This window comes from Heteronotia binoei, chromosome 5 (assembly GCF_032191835.1).
Source record: "Heteronotia binoei isolate CCM8104 ecotype False Entrance Well chromosome 5, APGP_CSIRO_Hbin_v1, whole genome shotgun sequence".
In the NCBI taxonomy this organism is placed as follows: domain Eukaryota; kingdom Metazoa; phylum Chordata; class Lepidosauria; order Squamata; family Gekkonidae; genus Heteronotia; species Heteronotia binoei.
Window position 1 is genome coordinate 848759 of NC_083227.1, and position 25516 is coordinate 874274.

The following is a 25516-nucleotide window of genomic DNA, read 5'->3' on the forward strand; positions in this document are numbered from 1 at the left end:
TAATTTCTTGCTTCTCTTACAGAAATGTGTTCTTGAGATCACTTTAAAGTTAATAAGCTTTCAACCCCTGGGCCAAGAGAAGTTAAACTACAGAACACCCGCTCACGGGCCTTCTCGGCTGCGGCCCCATACCTCTGGAACCAACCTCCAGAGGAGGTGCGGGCCCTGCGGAACCTTGATCAGTTCCGCAGGGCCTGCAAGACCACTCTTTTTAAATTAGCTTTTATGAACAGCTGAAGTACAATTCTACAACGAAGAAAATCCGCCATTAGCACTAACTAGAATAGCGTCAGTGATAATGTTATAGTTTGTTTTAATTAATGTTCTACTGGTTTTTAAGGTTAAGTTAATGCTTAATTTAATGTTCTTAATGTAATGGTTTTAATTAATGCACCATTGGTTACTATGTTGTTTATTAATGTTTTATTTATTAATGTACCATTGGTCACTGTGTTGTTAGCCGCCCTGAGCCTGCTTCGGCGGGGGAGGGCGGGGTACAAATAAAATTTATTATTATTATTATTATTATTATTATTATTATTATTATTATTATTATTATTATTATAATATTAATTGCTTTTTTGGGGGGAGGGGGAATAAAACGGAATAGGAAAAATCTTGAATTTTATTTTTAAGTGCAAAAAGGATCTAGAAATCTTAGTAGACCGTATACTGCACATGAGTCAGCAGTGCGATGCGGTAGCTAAAAAGGCAAATGCGATTTTGGGCTGTATCAACTGAAGTAGGGTGTTCAGATCACGTGACGTGATGGTATCGCTGTGTTCAGTTCTGGGCACCACATTTTAAGAAGGATCTAGACAAACTGGAACAGGTCCAGAGGAGGGTGAAGAAGATGGTGAGGGGTCTGAAGACCAAGTCCTATGAAGAAGAAAGGCTGAAGGAGCTGGGCATGTTTAGCCAGGAGAGGAGACAGCTGAGAGGTGAAAGTATCACCATCTTCAAGTACTTGAAGGGCTGTCATCTAGAGGATGATGTGGAATTGTTCCTCAGTGGAACAGGCTTCCTCGGAGATGGTGGGCTCTCCTTCCTTTGAGGTTTTTAAACAGAGGCTAGATGGCCACCTGACAGCAATGAGGATCCTGTGAATTTAGGGGGGGGGGGGTGTTTGTGAGTTTCCTGCATATGAACATAAGAAGCTGCCTTATACTAAATCAGACCCTCGGTCCATCAAAGTCAGTATTGTCTACTCAGACTGGCAGTGGCTCTCCAGGGTCTCAAGATGAGGTTTTTCATGCCTACTTGCTCGGACCTTTTTTGTTGGAGATGCCAGGGATTGAACCTGGAGACCTTCTACTTACTAAGCAGATGCTCTATCACTGAGCCACCATTCCTCCTGCATTGTGCAGGGGGGTGGACTAGATGACCCTAGAAGTCCCTTCCAACTCTGTGATTCTATGATTGGCCCTGTGCCCGCTCTGCTGGCTGCAGCCCTGTGGACAGGCGACCCAGGAGGAGGTAGAGAATTTGAAAGGCCCATTAGGACTCTCCTTTCTTGGAGGTTTTTCAACAGAGGCTAGATGGCCATCTGACAGCAATGAAGATCCTGTGAATTTAGGGAGAGGTGTTTGTGAGTTTTCTTCATTGTGCAGGGGGTTGGACTAGATGACCCTGGAGGTCCCTTCCAACTCTAGGATTCCTGACCATGAGAGAACAGACCATCAGTGGAACAGGCTTCCTCTTTGGGAGGTGGTGGGCTCTCCTTTTTGGAATTTTTTCAACAGAGGCTGGATAGTCATCTGACAGCGATGAAGATTCTCTGAATTTGGGGGGAGGTGTTTGTGAGTTTCCAGCATTGTGCAGGGGGTTGGACTAGATGACCCTGGAGATCTCTTCCAACTCTGTGGTTGTAATTAAATTAAAAGATGACCTTGGAGATCTCTTCCAACTCTGTGGTTGTAATTAAATAAAAAGAATAAAATATGGAACATTTAAATCCAGAGATTGGAGATGTGGACAAGCAAGATAGACCTTTTTACAAACCTGGAAAATGACCCAGGCTTGCAGAAAGACAGGGGGTGGGGAGTATTACATTGGGGGAAGAGCCCTGTGGCGCAGAGTGGTAAAGCTGCAGTACTACAGTCCTAAGCTCTGCTCACGACCTGTGTTCAATCCTGGTGGAAGCTGGGTTCAGGTAGCTGGATTGAGGTTCACTCAGCCTTCCATCCTTCTGAGGTTGGTCAAATGAGTCCCCAGCTTGCTGGGGGGAAAGTGTAGCTGACTGGGGAAGGCAATGGCAAACCACCCCATAAAGGTCTGCCGTGAGAACGTTGTGAAAGCAACATCACCCCAGAGTTGGAAACAACTGGTGTTTGCACAGGGGACCATCTTTACCTTTTTAGTACATTGGAGATTTCAACAACCCTAAATAATAGAAGCAATGCCTGCATGATAAGAAACAAAGGCCTTCAGCGGCCTTTGCAAGAGCACTGCACAGTATTGTCTGCCTTCAAGCTCTGGCTGAGGTAGATGTAGGCGACGAGAAAGTTTCTCCGGCCTTGGAGGCCCAACTCCCCTGACCCAGGCCCAGCAGCACTCGGAGCCAGGCAACTGGGCACTCACCCAGGATGGGCGGCCTGCTGCTCTTATGTTCTTCTGGTTAGGTTGGTTGGTGGGAGCTTCCTAGAGAAGGAAACATGGAAAGGAAGGACACAGGGGCTGCCCTGCCCAGTAGAGAGGGAAATAAAGGACTACCCACAATTCCTTGCAGCTTCCCCACTAGGCAACTGGGCCCAGTCTGGCTAACACCACACAACTAGACCCACCTCAGAGGGGAGGGGGTGCAATGGGAGGGGCAGAGGGAGGGGCTTTTCTCAGCCCTACAAATGAAGGTTCTTCTCTCTCGCCTCCTTTTTTCTAATGTCATTGACAGGATGACGGACTCCAGACAGGCAGATCAGAAGCTCCACCACTGAGCGAGGGACCCGTCTGTGGCCTGGTCTGCTCAATGGGGCCTTTCCTCCCTATTCCCCTCAGCCTCACTAAACCTAAGAAAGCAGGGCTGGTGTGTGGGAGTTGGCCTAGGTGGCCACCTGGGGCGCCACCACACTGCAGGGGCGGGCGGCAGGTGCCCCCTCCCCACTCACGCCGGTCGGAATTTCCCTTGCCCTGCCCTCTCCTGCTTCAAAGGGAGCAGGAAAGAAACTGCAACCTTCTTTCTTGTGAAAAAAGTCCCAAAACCTAAAAAGAAATGTTTTCTCAAGTGCTTCTGGTCTGGAAACATACTGTTTCAGACATAGTTGCTACCACCAATAGAAATGGCGTTCTGGCAACTGGCGTTCTTTCTTATGAAGAAAGAAGGAGGCGGCCTCTTAGCGGGTCATAGAATCATAGAGTTGGAAGGGACCTCCAGGGTCATCTAGTCCAACCCCTGCACAATGCAGGAAACTCACAAACACTTCCTCCTACATTCACAGGATCTTCATTGCTGTCAGAGGGCCATCCAGCCTCTGTTTAAAAACCTCCAAGGAAGGAGAGCCCACCTCCTCCTAAGGAAGCCTGTTCCACTGAGGAACCGTACTCACGGTCAGGAATCCTAGAGTTGGAAGAGACCTCCAGGGTCATCTAGTCCAACCCCCTGCACAATGTAGGAAACTCACAAACACCTCCCCCTAAATTTACAGGATCCTCATTGCTGTCAGATGGCCATCTAGCCGCTGTTGAAAAACCTCCAAGGAGGGAGAGTCCACCACCTCCCAAGGAGGAAGCCTGTTCCACTGAGGAATCGCTCTAACTGTCAGGAAGTTCTTCCTAATGTTGAGCCAAAAACTCTTTTGATTTAATTTCAGCCCATTGGTTCTGGTCCTACCTTCCAGGGTGATGGAAAACAATTCCACCCCATCCTCTAGATGACATCCATTCAAGTACTTGAAGATGGTGATCCTATCACCTCTCAGCCGCCTCCTCTCCAGGCTAAACATCCCCAGCTCCTTCAACCTTTCCTCATAGGACTTGGTCTCCAGACCCCTCACCATCTCATCGCCTTCCTCTGGACCCGTTCCAGCTTGTCTATATGCTTCTTAAATTGTGGTGCCCAAAACTGAACACAAGACTCCAGGTGAGGTCTTCCCAGAGCAGAGTAAAGCGATACCATCACATCACGTGATGTGGACACTAGACTTCTGTTGATACAGCCCAAAATTGCATTTGGGTCCCTCTGAAGCCGGCGTGGGCCAGGGCGGGCCGAGCTCTGCATTCTCGAAGAAAGAACATGCGGCCTGCCCAGTCCTTCTGCTTCAGAGGGACCCGGAAAGAAGCCGCCTCCTTCTTCCTTCACAAGAAAGAAGGAGGCGGCCTCTTCCCGGCTCCCTTTGAAGCAGGAGAAAGGCGGGCTGAGGTTCTGGTGCATGAAGAGCCTAGAAGGGGCAGGAGCATGGTGTTCAGCCTGGGGCGCCAAAACCCCTAGCGTCGGGCCTGTAAGAAAGAGAGCCACTCTGTGTCAAAATGGAAGTACCGAAGAAGAAAACAGGAGCCGTGGGGTTTTCCTAGCAGGAACCCAACTGGATACTGTCCATCTCTCCCGATCAGAGGCCGCTTCATCAAGAGGTTTCTCTTTACAGCATGGAAGTATCTTATGCTTTCTTTTTCAGGCGCTGAAAGTGTAGGAGCCGTGCTCTTTCCTCTACAGGACATGAAAGTGTGCCCTGGAATGAAAGACTGTCAAAGGAAGTTTCCCCTCCCTCCCTCCCTCCTCTTCTGCGATTATAACAAAGCAGAAAAGATCCTTACCCAGAGAGGCCGCGGTCTCCAACATTTCCTCCATAACAGCCCAGTAGAGTTTTCTTTGGCCTGGATCCAGAAGGGCCCATTCCTCTTCTGTGAAGAAGACGGCGACCCCCGCAAAGGACACGGGGGAGCTCTGGAAGAGGAAAATATGGCCCAGTGGCTCATGTATTCCTAGTTCCTGAACGTTCAAGAACAAAAGAAGATCCCATCGGCCAGTCAACTGATTAGAGAATGCAATACATCAAGTCAATGGCAAGGAAAACAGCCTTAGCTTCTTTTTCAGATTCTGTCAGGTGTTATATGATGACTGTCTCCAAGAAATATAAACTCAGTCACAAAGAACTGGGCTTCTCTTGGTGGAATGCCGTTGGAGGGGGGATGGCAGACTGTGTAGCTCAGGGGTGGCCAACGGTAGCTCTCCAGATGTTTTCTGCCTACAGCTCCCATCAGCCTCAGCCATTGGCCATGCTGGCTGGGGCTGATGGGAGTTGTAGGCAAAAAACAACATCTGGAGAGCTACCATTGGCCACCCCTGTTCTATAGTAATAACATGGAAGCAAATAGTCTCAGAATTGGCCACCAGTCAATTTTAGCAACAAAAGTTAAAAACACTGTGGCCCAGATTTGCCCCATAACATTCTTCTGCTGGTCTGCAATGAAAACAATGGTTTACGAGTCCAAAGAAGCCGGATAGGTGGAGGCAGCACAGATCGGGAGAGGAGAGCTGATCTCCCCTCCTGCACAAAACAAACATATAGATCAGTTTCCAGTTCTCTATGCTCTTTCCAGCTACCTCCTCCTCTTCCTCTCCTCTTCCTCCATGTTTCTCTCCTCCCCCCTGTTCTTGCCCAAGAGTTGGGGATGAACCCCTAAACTCACCTTTCCTGCAGACGAGCAAAGGCCAAGTTCTCCCTCCAGCCAGGGGAAGCACGAAAGGAGAGAGGCCCCGGGGAAGGGCATACTCCATATATTTTTATTTCCATCTGGAGGGAAAACTGCCCCCAGGGCACCTAGGAAAGGCAGGGTAGATCTCTCTGGCGCTCGCAAGTCCTCCTGGGAAATGTAGTCTCCTGCAACAGCAACACCCAGACAGAATTTTTAAAAGTGAGGCACTTCAGAATGTGGAAAGAAAATTTCTTTGCTCATTTGTGGTTTTGTGGGGCAGCTTCCTTTGCATATGAATGAATCTTCCTTCTTGTTTTATGATCTCTGTCCTCTTCAGGCTCAATACAAAACTCATCTCACAGGAGCAACCGAAAAGCTCTACAGTCACCACCCTAAGAACATCTTGCCCCCAAGGGGAAGCCTTACCCCACGAGGTCAAAAAGGAAAAGGTGGGGAAGTGGGTTCGAAACACCAAGAGGGTCAAAGGAAGATGCCACCCCCTCCCTGCTCTGCCGTGTTCATAATAAAAGGGGAAAGAGCCTCACTCAGAGAGGTGGCCGTCTCGTACGTTTCCTCCATTACTTCCCAGAAGAGTTTTCTTTGGCCTGGATCCAGCAGGGCCCATTCCTCCTCCGTGAAGAACATGGCCGCCTCCTCAAGGGACACCGGGGAGCTCTGGAAGAGGGGAACACAGCCCGCGTGAACAACCGTTTCTGTCCTTTCAAGAAGAAAAGCATCCATCGCCCACTCCCTTCATTATATACTGAAAGTCTCCAAGAATTACAAATCCAGAAATCTGCATGAACTTGGGCTTCTCTTCCTCTAGACCAATTAAATGGGGGGAAAATTGACCCTGATTGTAAAAAGATTGTCTAGTATATTAATGAGATAATAATAGTTGGATGGGAAATCTTCTGAGATATAAATACCTTCCTTTTGACCAGGCTTAATACAATATAGTTATTAACAGACATTCTTACATTTTGACATATTACTGTTTTATTGCTTTTGCATGCTCATGCGACTCAGGTTAAAGGTTTGCTCAATTTGTTAATGTTACTATTCTGTCACTGGATCTTAAATTTGTACCATTTTGCATTTTAAACCACTCCCTACCAGCTCTGTGCGGCTTTGCTCACTGTGCCGGATTCCTCATCTGATGAAATGTGCTTGCAGAGCACACAAAAGCTGACGTTCTGAATAAAAATGGGTTGTTCTTCCATTTTAAAAAGTTTTGTTTCCGAAAGAGTAAGGGTAGGGGATAGGGAGAAAAGAGAGCACAATACATTTTTTTAACCTTATTCTGCATAAAGATACTTTTTAAAAAATACAAGCTTACATCTACAATACTTTCTTTACATAAATTGTCCCATATTATTATCTCTATACTAAATATCATCAACATTTTAAAAAATTATACTATAAATCCTTTGGGTTAAGTTATCTATGAGTTTGACAATTCCATTAAAGGCAATATTGCAATATAAAATACAGCGGGGGTGGGGGAAAGGAGAAAAGTTCACACCAGAGAATCTCAAAAGTCTTGAGTGTCTAGCCAGGCATAAAATTTCACCCAGTATTTTCTTGCTTCTTCCTCAGATCTCCCAGCTGTTGGCTTCTCCGTAGGGAAGACCAGAAAGAGAAGCGACCCCAGATCAGCCCGGCCGTCCTCCAAGATTGCAGAAGCTGAGCCTCTCCTCCCGCCGCCCCTCCCTCTTGCACGCCCCTCCCTGTCCTCGCCCCACATCCCCCCCCCCCAGGGAAACTCCCCTCCGCTCACCTGCCCTCCTGCTGCTGCTGCTGCAAAGGTGCGAGAGCCGGATCCTGCCCCCAGCAGGCGGGGGAGGGGAGGAGGGGGGCTGCTCATGCTGCCCCCCTCCCACCCCTGGAAAAGGCGGGGCTGACTTGACTGGGGCTTGCAAGGCCTTCTGGGAACTGCAGTTCTCTCCCCCCAGCTGGAAGGAGGCTGAGGGGCTGGCAAGAGAGGCTGGCGGGGGGGGGGGGATGGTTGCCCCCTCTCTTCCGGGGTTGCTCCTGCAGCCCCTTGCCCTGGCTGGCCTTCTGCCTTTCATCTCCTCTTCCTCCTCTCTCTCACCTGGGCTTGGCGCTGCAGCAAGCTCACCTGCATGGAAGTGACTATCTGGGAAGGATAAGTTAGATGCCCCTCCCGGAATATGCCAGGCAAGATGTTTCTTGCTCTTGCTAACCCTGCTGAAAGATCGCATTTGTCGTGTCTGAACAGCATTTTCCCATTAGCAGGAAACGTGGGACACTTCTGGGCTTCCAAGGCATAGAATCCGAGAGTTGGAAGGGACCTCCGAGGTCATCTAGTCCAACCCCCCGCACAATGCAGGAAACTCGCAAATACCTCCCCCTAAATTCACAGGATGCTCATTGCTGTCAGATGGCCATCTTGCCTCTGTTGAAAAACCTCCAAGGAGGGAGAGCCCACCACCTCCCCAGGAGGAAGCCTGTTCCACTGAGGAACTGCTCTTAACAGTCATAGAATCATAGAGTTGGAAGGGACCTCCAGGATCATCCAACCCCCTGCACAATGCAGGAAACTCACAAACACCTCCCCCTAAATTCACAGGATCCTCATTGCTGTCAGATGGCCATCTTGCCTCTGTTGAAAAACCTCCAAGGAGGGAGAGCCCACCACCTCCAAGAAGGAAGCCTGTTCCACTGAGGAACTGCTCTTAACAGTCATAGAATCATAGAGTTGGAAGGGACCTCCAGGATCATCCAACCCCCTGCACAATGCAGGAAACTCACAAACACCTCCCCCTAAATTCACAGGATCCTCATTGCTGTCAGATGGCCATCTTGCCTCTGTGAAAAACCTCCAAGGAGGGAGAGCCCACCACCTCCCAAGGAGGAAGCCTGTTCCACTGAGGAAGAAGAGGAAGAAGAGAAGAGGAGGAAGAGAAGAGGAAAGAGAGGAGGAAGAGAAGAGGAAGAAGAGGAGTAAGACGAAGGAGAGGAGGAAGAGGAAGTAGAAGAGGAGGAGGAAGAAGAGAAGGAGGAGGAAGAACAGGAGGAAGTAGAAGAGGAGAAGGAGGGAGGAGGAAGAGAAGAGGAAGAAGAGGAGGAGGAAGGACGAAAAGGAGGAGAAGGGAGAGGAAGAAGAGGAGGAGGAGAAAGAGAAGAGGAGGAAGAAGAAGAGGAGGAAAAAGAAGATATTGGATTTATATCCTGCCCTCCACTCTGAATCTCAGAGCCTCAGAGCAGCTCACAATCTCCTTGACCTTCCTCCCCCACAACAGACACCCTGTGAGGTGGGTGGGGCTGAGAGGGCTCTCACAGCGGCTGCCCTTTCAAGGACAACCTCTGAGATAGCTATGGCTGACCCAACGCCATGCTAGCAGGTGCAAGTGGAGGAGTGGGGAATCAAACCCAGTTCTCCCAGATAACAGTCCGCAGACTTAACCGCTACACCAAACTGGAAGAGGAAGGAGAGGAGGAAGAGAGGAAGAAGAGGAGGAAGTAGAAGAGGAGGAGGAGAGGAAGAAAGGCAGGAAGAGAAGTATAAGAGAAGGAGGAGGAGAGGAAGAGGAGGAGGAGAGGAAGAGGAGGAGGAGAGGAAGAAGAGGAGGAGAAGGGTCTCCCCTGCTCTGCTGGGCAGGTGGTTGGGGGGGGGGGACACTAGTGGGGGGGATGGAAGCGCCCACCTCCTTCTCCTCTTCCTCGCCACCCTCCACTGGCTGGAGCTGGGAAAGCGAAGCATCCCCCATCCCAGGCCTGTAGCTATGGGGGGGCCTGCGGAGGCCCCGCCCCTGACATCTTGTGGGGTGCCCCTGACCTCCCCCCTCCCCCACCACGGGTGTAACAGCTGAGGGACTGCAGCTCCCCCTCCTTCTCCGCATGTTTAAATGGCGTGGGAGGGGCACCTTGGAGCAGCCGCTGCTCCCCCCAGACCTTGCAATGGCTGCCACTGGGTGCCCCTCCCACCTCTGCTAGCCCCCAGGGGCTTGTGCTGGCAGGGGAGGGCAGAAAGGAAGGTCAGGCGCCCGGGGTCAGAGCCACGCTGGCCAGGGGAGGGGACCTGTTAAGCGCCCCCTGACTCTTTAATATGCCCCCCCTGGCTACGGGCCTACCCCCTCCCCTCCAGGTCTGATGAGTCCAGGCGAGATCTAGGGCTGGAATCCTAGAGGGGGAAGGGACCTCCAGGGTCATCTAGTCCAGCCCCCCTGCACAAGGCAGGAAAATCACAAATGCCTCCCCCTAAATTCACAGGATCTTCATTGCTGTCAGATGGCCATCTAGCCTCTGTTTAAAAACCTCCAAGGAAGGAGAGCCCACCACCTCCCAAGGAGGAAGCCTGTTCCACTGAGGAATCACTCTAAGAACATAAGAACATAACAGAAGCCATGTTAGATCAGGGCAATGGCCCATCCAGTCCAACACTCTGTGTCACACAGTGGCAAAAAAAAAAAAAATTATATATATACACACACACACACACACACACAGTGGCTAATAGCCACTGATGGACCTCTGCTCCATATTTTTATCTAAACCCCTCTTGAAGGTGGCTATGTTTGTGGCCGCCACCACCTCCTGTGGCAGTGAATTCCACATGTTAATCACCCTTTGGGAGAAGAAGTACTTCCTTTTATCCGTTTTAACCTGTCTGCTCAGCAATTTCATCGAATGCCCACGAGTTCTTGTATTGTGAGAAAGGGAGAAAAGTACTTCTTTCTCTACTTTCTCCATCCCATGCATTTTCTTGTAAACCTCTATCATGTCACCCTGCAGTTGACGTTTCTCCAGGCTAAAGAGCCCCAAACGTTTTAACGTTTCTTAATAGGGAAAGTGTTCCAAACCTGTATTCATTCTAATTGCCCTTTTCTGCACTTTTTCCAATGCTACAGTATGAGCTATGGCGGTTTGAGGTGCGGTGACCACAATTTGAGGTGCGGTGACCAGAATTGCACACAGTATTCCAAATGAGACCGCACCATCGATTTATACAGGGGCATAAATCGATGGTGCGGTCTCATTTGGAAGGTCCTGAGTTCAAATCCTGGCATCTCCAGCTCAAAAGATCAGGCGGGAGTGTGACAGCAGGCCAAGAAGGAAATGTTGGAGAGTATCTAGATTTATGGAAAAGGAATGTTTTAGGATACAAGGATCAATAAAGACAGGCCTACTTGGGCATGTCCGGACTTGCCTGGCTAATAGATTGTATTGCATGACTACAAGCTCATTAAAGAAGGCTTGCTAAAACAGAGATTCAGCTTAGGCTTTGCAGCAAAAACAGGAACTGAAAGGGCAGATGCAAATAAGGCAGATGCAAATAAGCGCTCAAAGAAGCATCAGTAGGAACTTGGAAGCTAAAGAATCTAACGAGAAACCACCAACGGGTTGCGGCTAGGCACAGATGGTTTGTGGTTAGGGTTGCCTAGGAAACCAGTGGTCCATGATGGTGAGGCAAGAAACTAGTACAACACCAAAGGGAACTAGTAGATGGCCTGGTACAGCACTTCCAGCACAGCACTGATGCAAAACTAGTAGAGAACGTTGAGAACGGGAAATGATTGTGCAAACGGTATATAAGGCCTCGTGCCTCTGTGGTCTTTGCTCAGACGCTCACCTGGTCTGAGCCCGCACGTGTGTATCCAAATAAAGCGTTGCTGTTTTCCTGACTTCGCCTCAAGCCTCCTTTGTCATGGCTGCCCCATGGAGACCCCAGTCGCAGCCGTCTGGGGGGGAAACTTTGCTCACTTAGACGGGACGGCTTTCGCTTCTCCAAGCCTGGGGAGTGGGCGGGGCCCAGGCACAGAGGGGCACCAATGGGAATGCCCTCTGAGACGGTGTCATGGGTCTCCGGGCGGACGCCCCAGCAGCTGGGCCCCACCATCCATCCATCTTCTGAGGCGGCACCAAGGAAGGAAGGAAGGAAGGAAGGAAGGAAGGGGTCACGGGGGGGGGCAGCAGCCCGGAAAGTTTTCTTTGCCCCCCCCCCCCAAGTGGTCTGTAGCCCTAAACACGTCGAACTAGCCCAGCTGCTCCGCTGCAGAGAGCCACTTTGGTGCAGTGGTGAAGTGTGCGGACTCTTATCTGGGAGAACCGGGTTTGATTCCCCACTCCTCCACTTGCAGCTGCTAGCATGGCCTTGGGTCAGCCATAGCTCTAATAGAGAGCCAGTTTGGTGTACTGGTTAAGTGTGCGGACTCTTATCTGGGAGAACCGGGTTTGATTCCCCGCTCCTCCACTTGCAGCTGCTGAGGAAGAAGAGAAGGAGGAGGAAGAGGAGAAGGAGGAAGAAAAGGAGGAGGAAGAGGAGAGGAAGACGAGGGGGAAGTAGAAGTGGAGGAGGAGAAGGGTTTCCCCCGCTCTTCCGGGCAGGTAGTTGGGGAGGGGGGGAGATGGAAGCACCCACCTCCTCCTATTCTTCCTCTTACTCAGCAGCCCCCCCCCCACTGGCTGGAGCTGCGAAAATGAAGCATCCCCTGTCCCAGGCCTGTAGCTATGGGGGGGCTGTGGAGGCCCCGCCCCCTGACTTCCTGTGGGGTGCCCCTGACCTCCCCCCTCCCCCACCACGGGTGTAACAGCTGAGGGACTGCCCCCCCTCCTTCTCCGCATGTTTAAATGGGGTGGGAGGGGCACCTTGGAGCAGCCGCTGCTCCCCCCCAGACCTTGCAATGGCTGCCACTGGGTGCCCCTCCCACCTCTGCTAGCCCCCAGGGGCTTGTGCTGGAGGGGGAGGGCAGAAGGGAAGGTCAGGCGCCCGGGGTCAGAGCCACGCTGGCCAGGGGAGGAGACCTGTTAAGTGCCCCCTGACTCTTTAATATGCCCCCCCTGGCTACGGGCCTGCCCCCTCCCCTCCCCTGCAGGTCTGATGAGCCCAGGCGAGATCTAGGGCTAGAATCCTAGAGTGGGATGGGGACCTCCAGGGTCATCTAGTCCAGCCCCCCTGCACAAGGCAGGAAACTCACAAATCCCTCCCCCTAAATTCACTGGTTCTTCATTGCTGTCAGGTGGCCATCCAGCCTCTGCTGAAAAACCTCCCAGGAAGGAGAGCCCACCACCTCCCATGGAGGAAGCCTGTTCCACTGAGGAACCGTTCTCATTGTCAGGAAGTTCTTAGAATCATAGAGTTGGAAGGGACCTCCAGGGTCATCTAGTCCAACCCCCTGCACAATGCAGGAAACTCACAAACACCTCCCCCTAAATTCACAGGATCCTCATTGCTGTGAGATGGCCATCCAGCCTCTGCTTAAAAACCTCCAAGGAAGGAGAGCCCACCACCCTCCCGAGGAGGAAGCCTGTTCCACTGAGGAACTGTACTCACAGTCAGGAATCATAGAGTTGGAAGGGACCTCCAGGGTCATCTAGTCCAACCCCTTGCACAATGCAGGAAACTCACAAACACCTCCCCCTAAATTCACAGGATCTTCATTGCTGTCAGATGGCCATCCAGCCTCTGCTGAAAAACCTCCCAGGAAGGAGAGGCCATCACCTCCCATGGAGGACCCCCCCCTCCAGACTACCAGAAGGTGATGGGGGGTTTAAGTTTGCAGATCCAGGCTGGAAAACCAGAGACACACCCCCCCCCTCCGGAGCAGCTGCCATTTTCTCCAGGGGAGCTAAGCGCTGCATTTATTCCGGGCAGGAGATCTCCAGGCCGAACCTGGAGGCTGATGGCATCCCTAGCAGGGAGGAGACTGAGTCCTGCTCAGCAGCCTCGAACTCCTGAGCCCCCTGCCCAGAAGGAAGAGCCGGCAGAGGCGTCAGGGGCGATTCCAGCACTGGGCTGCTGCTTCTTCGCTGCCTTGGGACTGCGGCTGGAGAAGAGGTTGCCCTCCTGTGAGAATCTCCCTGCCTGGCCCAGGAGAAGCCCCCGGGCAGGGCTGGCAGAGAGGGCGGGAACAGCCGCTTCCTTGGAGGGCTGCTTTTCTCTGTGCGGGGAGCCTCCAGCCCTGAGCGAGCCATCCAGGCCCTGGTCTTCTGCACAGGGACCCTGCGGCCTCTTCCCCACCAGGCTGGCGGCCCCCCTGCCAGCAAGGACTGCCCCACGGAGGGAGGGAGGGAGGGCCAGGAGCAGGGCGCCCACGGTCTTTGTGCTGCTCCCCCCTCTGGCCTCCTACCTCCTGCCCCCAAATGACTGCCAGGACCAGGGGGCTGAAATGAAATCGAAAGAGGAAGGACTTCCTGAACCTGAGAGCGGTTTCCTCAGTGGAACAGGCTTCCTCCTGGGGAGGTGGTGGGCTCTCCTTCCTTGGAGGTTTTTCAGCAGAGGCTGATGGCCATTTGACAGCAATGAGGATCCTGTGAATTTAGGGGGAGGTGTTTGTGAGTTTCCTGCATTGTGCAGGGGGTTGGACTAGATGGCCCTGGAGGTCCCTTCCAACTCTAGGATTTTATGACAGCATTGCTGTTTCTGTGTCCAGCGAAATGCAGATTGTCACACTGAAGTCAGTCAGAAATTTTTCTCCCATTCGGCAGGGGATCCCGGAAGTTTTTGCCATCTTCTGGGTGAGGAGGAGGAGTCACTGGGGGTGTGGAGGGGAGGGGGAGGTATTTATGAAGTTCCTGCACTGTGCAGGGGATTGCGCTTAATGACCTGGGAGGTCCCTTCCAGCTCTACAATTTATGGCAAATAGATCCCCGTGGTAAAAACACATCAACAATTAAGTCATAAACGTTGAGATGTCCATCCAATTAAAAGTCTCTCAAAAAAACCTGGTGATATGCCACACTGTCCCTTCTCACCTGCAGCTCCACAGTGTCAAGCAATGTTTAAATCTTTCTCTGTCTAATTTTGTCTGATTGTGACTGCAATGTCTCAAAGATATTACTAACCCTGAACTAAGCTTGGGCACATCAAAGCAGAGGAGTAGCATCGCCTCTTTCGTGCCTCTTTCGCTTTTACTAACAAATGCAGGAATTTGCTCTTTGAAGATAAAGCCCCCAGGGACAGTTTCCCAGGCCAGACCTGGGCCCAGGAAGAATAACCACAGGGGAGATAAGGAAGTTACCGTGTGAACTTTCACACGTGAATATAGAATTGTTTAGAGTTTGTAGCCATGTTTAGAGAGCCTTTGTACTTTGTATCAGTTCTAATACCTCGCTCAATAGAAGCACATGGATTATCAATAAACCATACTTTGTTTCAACTCAAGGACCGGTTGATTTGAAATCTGCATGCTTGACACACAGCTATGCAGCTTTCTGCAAACGCAGATTTGTCAAAAAAAAAAAACCCCTCATACAACTGTTTCCCTGGTTCATTCTTCACTTTGGTGTAGTGGTTAAGTGTTTGGACTCTTATCTGGGAGAACCGAGTTTGATTCCCCACTCCTCCACTTGCACCTGCTGGAATGGTCTTGGGTCATCCATAGCTCTCTTATCTGGGAGAACCGGGTTTGATTCCCTACTCCTCCACTTGCACCTGCTGGAATGGCCTTGGGTTAGCCATAGCTCTCTTATCTGGGAGAACCGGGTTTGATTCCCCACTCCTCCACTTGCACCTGCTGGAATGGTCTTGGGTTAGGCATAGCTCTTGCAGGAGTTGTCTTTGAAAGGGCAGCTACTGCAAGAGCTCTCTCAGCCTCACCCACCTCACAGGGTGCCTGTTGTGGAGGAGGAAGATAAAGGAGATTGTGAGCCACTCTGAGACTCTTGAGATTCAGGGCAGAGTATAAATCCAATATCATCATTTTCTTCTCTGGTGGGGGAAGTCATCCACAGTGGTTAGGTCACACCCCCTCTCACTCCAGGCAGGGCTATGCAACTTTTGGGATGCCTTCCAGATCACGGGGCGGGGGGATGGGTGGAGTGTCCTTCCCAGGCGTAGAATAGCCAAGCCCCAAACTACTGAAAACTCCACACAGAAAAGGAACTAACCAAGTAATACGACTTTATTAATCCAACCATGCAAAAGGGGAAGAAAAGAAAAAAAGAGCCAACCTTTCAAGTAGGTGTAACAACAACCTCTTGGGGAGGGAAAAATAACTGGATGATTTCGCCCCACCAAAGAGAAGAAACCTTCAGGTAAGCCAAAGTTTCGTTTTCAGAATTCCTCCATAACATTTTCTGGTTCAAATGCTTCTTGCACCAGAGTCTCAGAAAACCAACTACTTGGAAAGTGCTGTAAGAGAGAGGTTTATTTTTCCCCACCGACGTGTCTGAGAGACGGGCAGCTTTGCTGGAGAAGAAAGTCACTCCTTATCAAGAGCAGTGGAGCACTCCTTTGAAGTTTAGGATGGGAGGAAGGGACAGGCTGCATTCCCCACCCCCCCCCAAAAGACTTTGGCAGGGCCCTGAGCTGGATCATAAATCTCACATCTCCAGGACTCTAGCCCTGAGCTAAAACAAGAACTCTGTAGGAAAACCCGGAGAGCTCCTGACACTGGACAAAAGGAGCCACCTTTTCATCATCTTTTAAGACCCAGAGAGACCAATCAACAGCTGCGGGATTTCTCCAAACTGGACCGTGTCGTTCCTTAATTCAGCCCACCCTCATTCCTCACCGGAGGTCCCCACGATGAATCTTTTGATGTGACCTTAGGTGGCCACTTTGGGAGAAGCACTTTCCACACTCCAAGCATTTATATGGCTTCTCCCCAGTATGAATATTTTGATGTGCTTTTAAGAAGTCATTCCGAGAAAAGCACTTTCCACACTCCAAGCATTTAAATGGCTTCTCCCCAGTATGAATCTTTTGATGTGCTCTTAGGCTGCCATTAAAGGAGAAGCACTTCCCACACTCCAAGCATTTATGTGGTTTCTCCCAGTATGAATCTTTTGATGTGACCTTAGGCTGCCATTAAAGGAGAAGCACTTCCCACACTCCAAGCACTTAAATGGCTTCTCCCCAGTATGAATATTTTGATGTGCTTTTAAGAAGTCATTCCGAGAAAAGCACTTTCCACACTCCAAGCATTTAAATGGCTTCTCCCCAGTATGAATCTTTTGATGTGCTCTTAGGCTGCCATTAAAGGAGAAGCACTTCCCACACTCCAAGCATTTATGTGGTTTCTCCCCAGTATGAATCTTTTGATGTGACCTTAGGCTGCCATTAAAGGAGAAGCACTTCCCACACTCCAAGCACTTAAATGGCTTCTCCCCAGTATGAATCTTTTGATGTGTAGTTAGGCTGCCATTGAGAGAGAAGCATTTTCCACACTCTAAGCATTTGAATGGTTTCTCCCCAGTATGAATCTTTTGATGTGCAGTCAAGCTGCAAGTCTGGGAGAAGCACTTTCCACACTCAAAGCATTTATATGGCTTCTCCCCAGTATGAATCTTTTCATGTGTTTTTAGGGTGTTATACCGAGAGAAGCACTTTCCACATTCCAAGCATTTGAATGGCTTCTCCCCAGTATGAATCTTTTGATGTGACCTTAGTTGGCCATTCCGAGAGAAGCTCTTCCCACATTCCAAGCATTTAAATGGCTTCTCCCCAGTATGAATCTTCTGATGTTCTTTTAGGGTGCTGTTCCAAGAGAAGCACTTTTCACATTCCAAGCATTTGAATGTCTTCCCCCCAGTATGAATCTTTTGATGTGCAGTCAAGCCGCTCTTCCAGGAGTAGCACTTTCCACACTCAAAGCATTTATATGGCTTCTCCCCAGTATGTATCTTTTGATGTGCAGTTAGTTGAACATTCCAAGAGAAGCACTTTCCACACTCCAAGCAGCTATATGGCTTCTCCCCTGTGTGAAACCTTTGATGTCTAGTTAGCTCCCAATTCTGATAGAAGCATTTTCCACACTCCAAGCATTTATACAGCTTCTCCCCAGTATGAATCTTTTCATGTGTCCTTAGATGGCTATTCTGGAAGAAGCACTTCCTACACTCCAAACATTTGTATGGCTTCTTCCCAGTATGAATCTTTTTATGTGAAGTTAGGCCATTGAAAGAGAAGCACTTTCCACACTCAGGGCATTTATATGGCTTTTCCCTAATATGATTCTTTTGATGTGTTTTTAGGGTGTCATTCTGAGAGAAGCACTTTCCACATTCCAAGCATTTGAATGGCTTCTCCCCAGTATGAATCTTTTGATGTGACCTTAGTTGGCCATTCCCAGAAAAGCACTTTCCACATTCCAAGCATTTAAATGGCTTCTCCCCAGTATGAATCTTTTGATGTGCTTTTAGGTTGCCATTCCAAGAGAAGTATTTTCCACACTCCAAGCAATTATATGGCTTCTCCCCTGTGTGAACTCTTTGATGGACAGTTAGTGAACTACTCCAGTGGAAGCGCTTTCCACACTCCACACATTTATGCCTTTCAAGAATGCTGGAACTTTGTGAGATGTTTTAGTACTGAATTGGCAGCTGGACCCCTTCTGGTTCATGGTACCATTAGACCTTTTCTTTCTCTTCTGTGTTTCATCTCGGGCTGAGACCTCAGGCTTCTTTCTGCTCTGACAGGCCTCCAATTCTTTCCTTTGCTTCTGTCTTCGTTCCCTGTTCTTTCTGCAATGTCTCTTGGGTATCACTTGACCCCCAGATTGTGCTTCCACTTGTATGTTGTTGTCTTTTCCCACAACTCTCCCTCCTGATTCCTTCTCAAACACATCTGAAACTGCAAAAGAGAGACCAAAATCATATATGAATGAAAAAGTTACAAAACACCAGTTAGCAGGTAAGGTCAGTAGTCAATGGTGCTTTCTATAACCAGAGCCAAGGGCTTGGAAAAACCTCAGCAATATCTAAACACACATCAGGATGACCTGGAAAAGAAGAAAGGGGTGACCAAGGGAAGGAGGAGCTGATTTCTTTCTTTCCACTCTTACAGTAGCTTGCTCTGGAGCTCCCATTGAGGTTAATAAGGTTTCTAGTGGACGTTTAAGCAACACATAAACAGAATAGGAAAAGGAATGCTTTAAAAATCTTGAATTTTGTTGAAATATTTTGATTAAATAAAAAAGAATAAATATATCCAACACTTAAATCCAGAGACTGGCGATGTGGACAAAATAGATAATCCCAGAAACCTGGAAAGTGATCTAGACTTGCAGAAGAATTGGAGAGGTGGGGAGAATATAGGGGGTTTCAACACCCCAAAAGAGCTACCGCTGAGCCACCGTCCCTGCCCTTCTCTGGCCTGGTCCAATCCGTGGGGCTTTTCCTCCCTCCTCCCCTCAGCCCCACTCAGTCCAAGGAAGAGAGCCACTGGGCCTCAAAATAGAAAGTCCGAAGCAGGAAACAGAAGCCCTGGGGATGTCCTAGCAGGAACCCAGCTGGATAGGGGCCCATCTCTCCCGGTCAGAGCCCGCTTCATCAACAGGTTTCTCTTTGCAGCGTGAAAATATGCTATGCTTTCTTTTTCAGGAGCTGAAGATCCCAAGCGTTCTCTTTCCTCTACAGGACATGAAAGTGTGCCCTGGAATGAAAGACTGTCAAAGGAAGTTTCCCCTCCCTCCCTCCTCTTCTGCGATTATAACAAAGCAGAAAAGATCCTTACCCAGAGAGGCGCGGTCTCCAACATTTCCTCCATAACAGCCCAGTAGAGTTTTCTTTGGCCTGGATCGAGAAGGGCCCATTCCTCTTCTGTGAAGAAGACAGCGACCCCCGCAAAGGACACGGGGGAGCTCTGGAAGAGGAAAATATGGCCCTCTCGATCATGTCTCTGACCACTCAAGAAAGAAGGAAGAACCCCACCAGCCAATCAATTGTCTCTTCCTCGTCTGAAGAAGTGGGCATGCAACACGAAAATGGACGTTCTGAATACAACTAGGTTGGTCTTAAAGGTGCAACTGACCTCCTATTTTGTTCTACTACTTCAGACCAACACAGCTGCCTCTTTGGATCTAGCCAATTATAGAATCCAATACATCAAACCAAAGGCACGGAAAATAGAACTAGTTTCTTTTTCAGACTCTGCCAGCTATTATATTCTGAATGTCTCCAAGAAATATAAACTCAGACAATTGCAAAGAACTGGGCTTCTCTTGGTCAAATCCAGTTAAATGTGTGTGTGTGTGTGGGGGGGGGGATAATTGACTGCAAGGCTGACATTATACTATCTTGCAAGTTTAATCCCAGAAATAAAGACAAGTAATGTTTGAGAGAAGATTTCTGCTTTTAACACTGTTGTCTGCAGAGACATTTTGTGGTTGCTCTGATGGTTACATCCAGCTGTGTAAACATAAACTGCCCGACTTAAAGGCAAAGCGTCTTCCGTTTTGCCTCCTCTCTAACCAACCAAAGGCTGAGTCGCCCCAGGCCGTGTGATCCGTGGGGGCTGCTGAGGGACAGAATCAAGGCAAAAAACTGCATAAATCCATTCCCGGTTTGTTCTTCCTCTTTTCTTGCTGCCTTCCACTCTCCCTAGCATGATTCTCTTTTCTAGTGACTCTTGTCTTCTCATAAGGTGACCAGGATATCTTGGCCAGCAGCGACACAACCTCACCCTTAAAAGCCTTTCCCAGCTCCTGCAGGGGCTGCCTTTCCCAGCCTGACTTCTCCTTCTGGTTTCTTTGGTCCAGTCTCCCTTTGGGTGAGGAGGGAGCCAAAAAAGAGAGAATCTGGAACCATTTAAGTTTCTCCATCACCAGCCTGGAAGTTGCAGAATTTGCGAGCATTCCCTACTTCTGTCTCCTGGATGTTCAGACTTACTTCTTTATTCAAATGCTTATATCCCACTTTTCTCTGATAAGGTGAAATCATAAATCATACTAAAAAGCATAATAGGGGTGTCAAAAAAATACGCTTCCCCCCCTGCTCCAATGTAGCCTATAGAGACCAATATAGTCTATGGGCCCCATAGGCTATAATGGAGAATCGACAGGAGTATCTGGGGCTTCAGGGTTGCTGTTGTTTTTTTATGTAGAGGCACCAAACTTGCAGCATAGCTGCTGTTGCCTCTCCTCAAACACCTCCCCAAATTTCAAAAAGATCAGACCAAGGAGTCCAAATCTATGAGCCCCAGAAGGAGGTGACCTCATCCTCCATTGTTTCCAAAGGAAGGAAAATGCCTTGTGGGCATAGAGCAGAAACCTATGAGCAGCCTGTTGAACATCTGTGCACCAGCACCCCCCAGTTCAGCATAGAGGGAGCTGTGCCTGTGAGGCAGGCGGAGCTGAGAGAGCTCTGAAAGAACTGCTCTTGAGAGAACAGCCCCGAGAGAACTTGTGACTGACCCCAGGTCACCCAGATAGCTGCATGTGGAGGAGGAGGGGGGAATCAAACACGGTTCTCCAGATTAGAGTCCACACACTTAACCACTGCACCGAAGCAGACAATGAGCCCTGCTGGGTCAGATTGGGGGTCCATGTAAGAGTTAAGGATAAGAAGAACCCCAGGCTGGCTGTAGGGAACATATTCAAGGGGGTGAAAGCACACGTACCCCACCCCCCACCCCACCCCACGGATCTTGGCCAGGAAGCCTCATCTCTCTCTCTGTCTCTCTCTCTGTCTGTCTGTCTCTGTCTCTCTGCCTCTCTCTCTCTGTCTGTCTCTGTATGTCTCTCTCTCTGTCTCTCTCTCAGGGCTCTTTCCAGCTACCTCTTCCTCCTCCACTCTTGTTCCTGTATGTTTCTCTCCCCTCCCCTGTTCTTGCCCAAACTTGGGGATGAAACGGTGAACTCACCTTTCCTGCAGATAAGCAAAGGCCAAGTTCTCCCTCCAGCCAGGGGAAGCACGAAAGGAGAGAGGCCCCGGGGAAGGGCATACTCCATACATTTTTATTTCCATCTGGAGGGAAAACTGCCCCCGGGGCACCTAGGAAAGGCAGGGGTGATCTCTCTGGCGCTCGCAAGTCCTCCTGGGAAATGTAGTCTCCTGCAACAGCAACACCCAGACAGAATTTTAAAAAGTGAGGCACTTCAGAATGTGGAAAGAAGGTTTCTTTGCTCATTCGTGGTTTTGTGGGGCAGCTTCCTGTGCATATGAATCAATCTTCCTTCTTGTTTTCTCACCCCCCACCCCCTTTCCATGTCCTCTTCAGCTCAACACAAAGCTTCCCTCCCAGCAGTGACCCAAAGAACCTCTGAAGCTGCCTTCTACTGAATCAGACCCCCCTGGGTCCCTCAAAGTCAGTCTGGTCTACTCAGACCGGCAGCGGCTCTTCAAGGTCTCCAGCTGAGGTTTTCCACTCCTGTTTGCCTGGACCCTTTTGAGTTGGAGATGCCGGGGATTGAACCTGGGACCTTCTGCTTACCAAGCAGTTGCTCTGGCACTGAGCCACCGTCCCTCCCCAAACATCTCATCCCTGAGGGGAAGCCTTACACCACAAGGACAAAAAGGAAAAGGTGGAGAAATGAGTTCGAAACACCAAGAGGGTCAAAGGAAGATGCTCTGCCGTGTTCATAATAAAGGGGAAAGAGCCTCACTCAGAGAGGCGGCCGTCTCGTACGTTTCCTCCATCACTTCCCAGAAGAGTTTTCTTTGGCCTGGATCCAGCAGGGCCCATTCCTCCTCCGTGAAGAACATGGCCGTCTCCTCAAGGGACACCGGGGAGCTCTGGAAGAGGGAAATATGGCCCACTTGATCATCCGTCCCTGAGCTTTCAAGAACTGCATGGAAGCTACTGCAGCATCTCAACAGGATCCGGGTTTCATCAAACAGAAACACAGCAGGAGGACAACACGGCTGCCCATCTGGATCTAAAACTTTGTGGGTCTTCAAGGTGCTCTTTGGCTCCTGCTTTGTTCTACTGCTTGAGACCCACACGGCTGCCCCCCTGGATCTATATAGTAGGAGGAGGAGGGAGAGGAGGGGAGAGGAATTATATCTCGCCCTTCACTCAGAGAGGCTTACAGTCTGCTCTCGTTCCCCTCCCCACAACAGACACCCTGTGAGGCAGGAGGGGCTGAGAGAGCTCTTTAGAAAACTGCTCTTGAGAGAACAGCTCTTTCAAGAACTGTGACCGACCCAAGATCACCCAGCAGCTGCAAGTGGAGGAGGGGGGAATCAAACCCGGTTCTCCCAGATAAGAGAGCTCTGGCTGACCCAAGGCCATTCCAGCAGCTGCAAGTGGAGGAGTGGGGAATCAAACCCGGTTCTCCCAGATAAGAGAGCTCTGGCTGACCGAAGGCCATTCCAGCAGCTGCAAGTGGAGGAGTGGGGAATCATACCCGGTTCTCCCAGATAAGAGAGCTCTGGCTGACCGAAGGCCATTCCAGCAGCTGCAAGTGGAGGAGGGGGGAATCAAACCCAGTTCTCCCAGAAAAGAGAGCTCTGGCTGACCGAAGGCCATTCCAGCAGCTTCAAGTGGAGGAGTGGGGAATCAAACCCGGTTCTCCCAGATAAGAGAGCTATTGCTGACCCAAGGCCATTCCAGCAGCTGCAAGTGGAGGAGTGAGGAATCAAACCCAGTTCTCCCAGATAAGAGAGCTCTGGCTGACCCAAGGCCATTCCAGCAGCTGCAAGTGGAGGAGTGAGGAATCAAACCCGGTTCTCCCAGATAAGAGAGCTCTGGCTCACCCAAGGCCATTCCAGCAGCTGCAAGTGGAGGAGTGAGGAATCAAACCCAGTTCTCCCAGATAAGGGAGCTCTGGCTAACCCAAGGCCATTCCAGCAGCTGCAAGTGGAGGAGTGGGGAATCCAACCCGGTTCTCCCAGATAAGAGAACTCTGGCTGACCCAAGGCCACTCCAGCAGGTGTAAGTGGAGGAGTGGGGAATCCAACCCGGTTCTCCCAGATAAGAGAGCTATGGCTGACCCAAGACCATTCCGGCAGGTGTAAGTGGAGGAGTGAGGAATACAACCCGGTTCTCCCAGATACGAGAGCTCTGGCTGACCCAAGGCCATTCCAGCAGGTGCAAGTGGAGGAGTGGGGAATCAAACCCGGTTCTCCCAGATACGAGAGCTCTGGCTGACCCAAGGCTATTCGAGCAGCTGCAAGTGGAGGAGTGGGGAATCAAACCCAGTTCTCCCAGATAAGAGAACTCTGGCTGACCCAAGGCCATTCCAGCAGCTGCAAGTGGAGGAGTGGGGAATCAAACCCGGTTCTCCCAGATAAGAGAGCTATGGCTGACCCAAGGCCATTCTAGCAGCTGCAAGTGGAGGAGGGGGGAATCAAACCCGGTTCTCCCAGAAAAGAGAGCTATGGCTGACCCAAGGCCATTCCAGCAGCTGCAAGTGGAGGAGTGGGGAATGAAACCCGGTTCTCCCAGAAAAGAGAGCTATGGCTGACCCAAGGCCATTCCAGCAGCTGCAAGTGGAGGAGTGGGGAATCAAACCCGGTTCTCCCAGATAAGAGAGCTATGGCTGACCCAAGGCCATTCTAGCAGCTGCAAGTGGAGGAGGGGGGAATCCAACCCGGTTCTCCCAGAAAAGAGAGCTCTGGCTGACCCAAGGCCATTCCAGCAGGTGCAAGTGGAGGAGTGGGGAATCAAACCCGGTTCTCCCAGATAAGAGAGCTCTGGCTGACCCAAGGCCATTCCAGCAGCTGTAAGTGGAGGAGTGGGGAATCACACCCGGTTCTCCCAGGTAAGAGTCTGCACACTTAGCCACGACACCAAACCGGCTCTCTACACCAAAGTGGTCTTGCAGAGACATTACTAAATTTTATTTATATATTTATTTATTATATTTATTTCCCACCCTCCTCTATCAATCTCAGGGCGGCTAACAACAGTTAAAACACATAATGTTATAATAAAATACAGTATAATCGTTAAAATTCATTACACACATACATTTGCCGTCTCAATCCTAACATCCAAGATGGCATCAATATTATTAGTTCGTATTTAGTGCTGCATACAGTAACATTTGCTGGATTATGGAGAAAGCACGGAAGTATCAGAAAAACGTCTATTTCTGTTTCATTGACTACGCTAAATCCTTTGATTGTGTGGATCACAACAAACTGTGGCAAGTCCTTAAAGAGCTGGGAGTACCAGACCACCTCATAGGTCTTCTGAGAAAACTGTATAAGGGTCAAGAAGCAACTGTCAGAACAGGATATGGAACAACTGATTGGTTTAGAATTGGAGTTCAACAAGGATGTATATTGTCACCCTGCTTATTTAATTTATATGCAGAGTACATCATGCGGAATACTGGCCTGGATGAAGCACAAGCCGAAATTAAGTTTGCCGGGAAAAACATCAACAACCTCAGATATGCAGATGACACCACTCTAATGGCAGAAAGTGAGGAGGACCTAAAGAACCTCTTGTTGAGGGTGAAAGAGGAGAGTACAAAAGTAGGCTTGAAACTCAACATCAAAAAAACTAAAATCATGGCATCCGGCCCCATCACACCTTGGCAAATAGAAGGGGAAGACATGGAAGTAGTTACAGACTTCACATTTCTGGGATCCAAGATGACTGCAGATGGCGACTGTAGCCATGGAATTAAAAGACGTTTGCTCCTTGGGAGGACAGCTGTGGCGAACCTGGGCAGCATAATAAAAAGTAGAGACATCACCCTGCCAACGAAAGTCTGTATAGTCCAAGAGATGGTATTCCCAGTAGTCATGTATGGCTGTGAGAGCTGGACCATAAGGAAGGCAGAGTGCAGAAGAATAGATGCTTTTGAGCTGTGGTGCTGGAGAAGACTCCTGAGAGTCCCTTGGACTGCAAGGAGATCCAGTCAGTCAGTCCTAAGGGAAATCCACCCAGACTGTTCCCTGGAAGGTCAGATGCTGAAGCTGAAGCTCCAATCCTTTGGCCACCCAATGAGGAGGGAGCCCTCCCTGGAGAAGACTCTTGAGAGTCCCTTGGACTGCAAGAAGATCCAGTCAGTCAGTCCCAAGGGAAACCAACCCAGACTGTTCCCTGGAAGGTCAGAGGCTGAAGCTGAAGCTCAAATCCTTTGGCCACCCAATGAGGAGGGAGCCCTCCCTGGAGAAGACCCTGATGCTGGGAAAGACAGAAGGCAAAAGAAGGGGGCGGCAAAAGAGGAGATGGCTGGACAGCATTACTGATGTAACAAACACAAATTTGGGCAGACTTCAGAGGATGGTGGAAGACAGGAGGGCC

At 49.9% G+C, this 25516-nt stretch overlaps 2 protein-coding genes across 2 annotated transcripts in view; both read right to left on the reverse strand.

Moving 5' to 3' along the window:
* The window catches only part of LOC132571143 (uncharacterized), an 11955-nt gene extending 4514 nt beyond the window's left edge, over window positions 1–7441 (reverse strand). Inside the window, exons 1-4 of the mRNA XM_060237820.1 lie at window positions 7409–7441; window positions 6174–6303; window positions 5623–5813; window positions 4747–4876 (exon numbers count right to left, since the gene is read on the reverse strand). Coding sequence (XP_060093803.1) covers window positions 4747–4876; window positions 5623–5813; window positions 6174–6273 — 421 coding nt within the window. The 5' untranslated portion in view covers window positions 6274–6303; window positions 7409–7441. The remainder of the gene's footprint in view (window positions 1–4746; window positions 4877–5622; window positions 5814–6173; window positions 6304–7408) is intronic.
* Window positions 7442–15480: 8039 nt separating this feature from the next.
* LOC132571144 (zinc finger protein 208-like) overlaps window positions 15481–25516 on the reverse strand; it is a 197881-nt gene continuing 187845 nt past the window's right edge. The window contains exons 6-7 of the mRNA XM_060237821.1: window positions 16391–17827; window positions 15481–16307 (exon numbers count right to left, since the gene is read on the reverse strand). Coding sequence (XP_060093804.1) covers window positions 16103–16307; window positions 16391–17827 — 1642 coding nt within the window. The 3' untranslated portion in view covers window positions 15481–16102. The remainder of the gene's footprint in view (window positions 16308–16390; window positions 17828–25516) is intronic.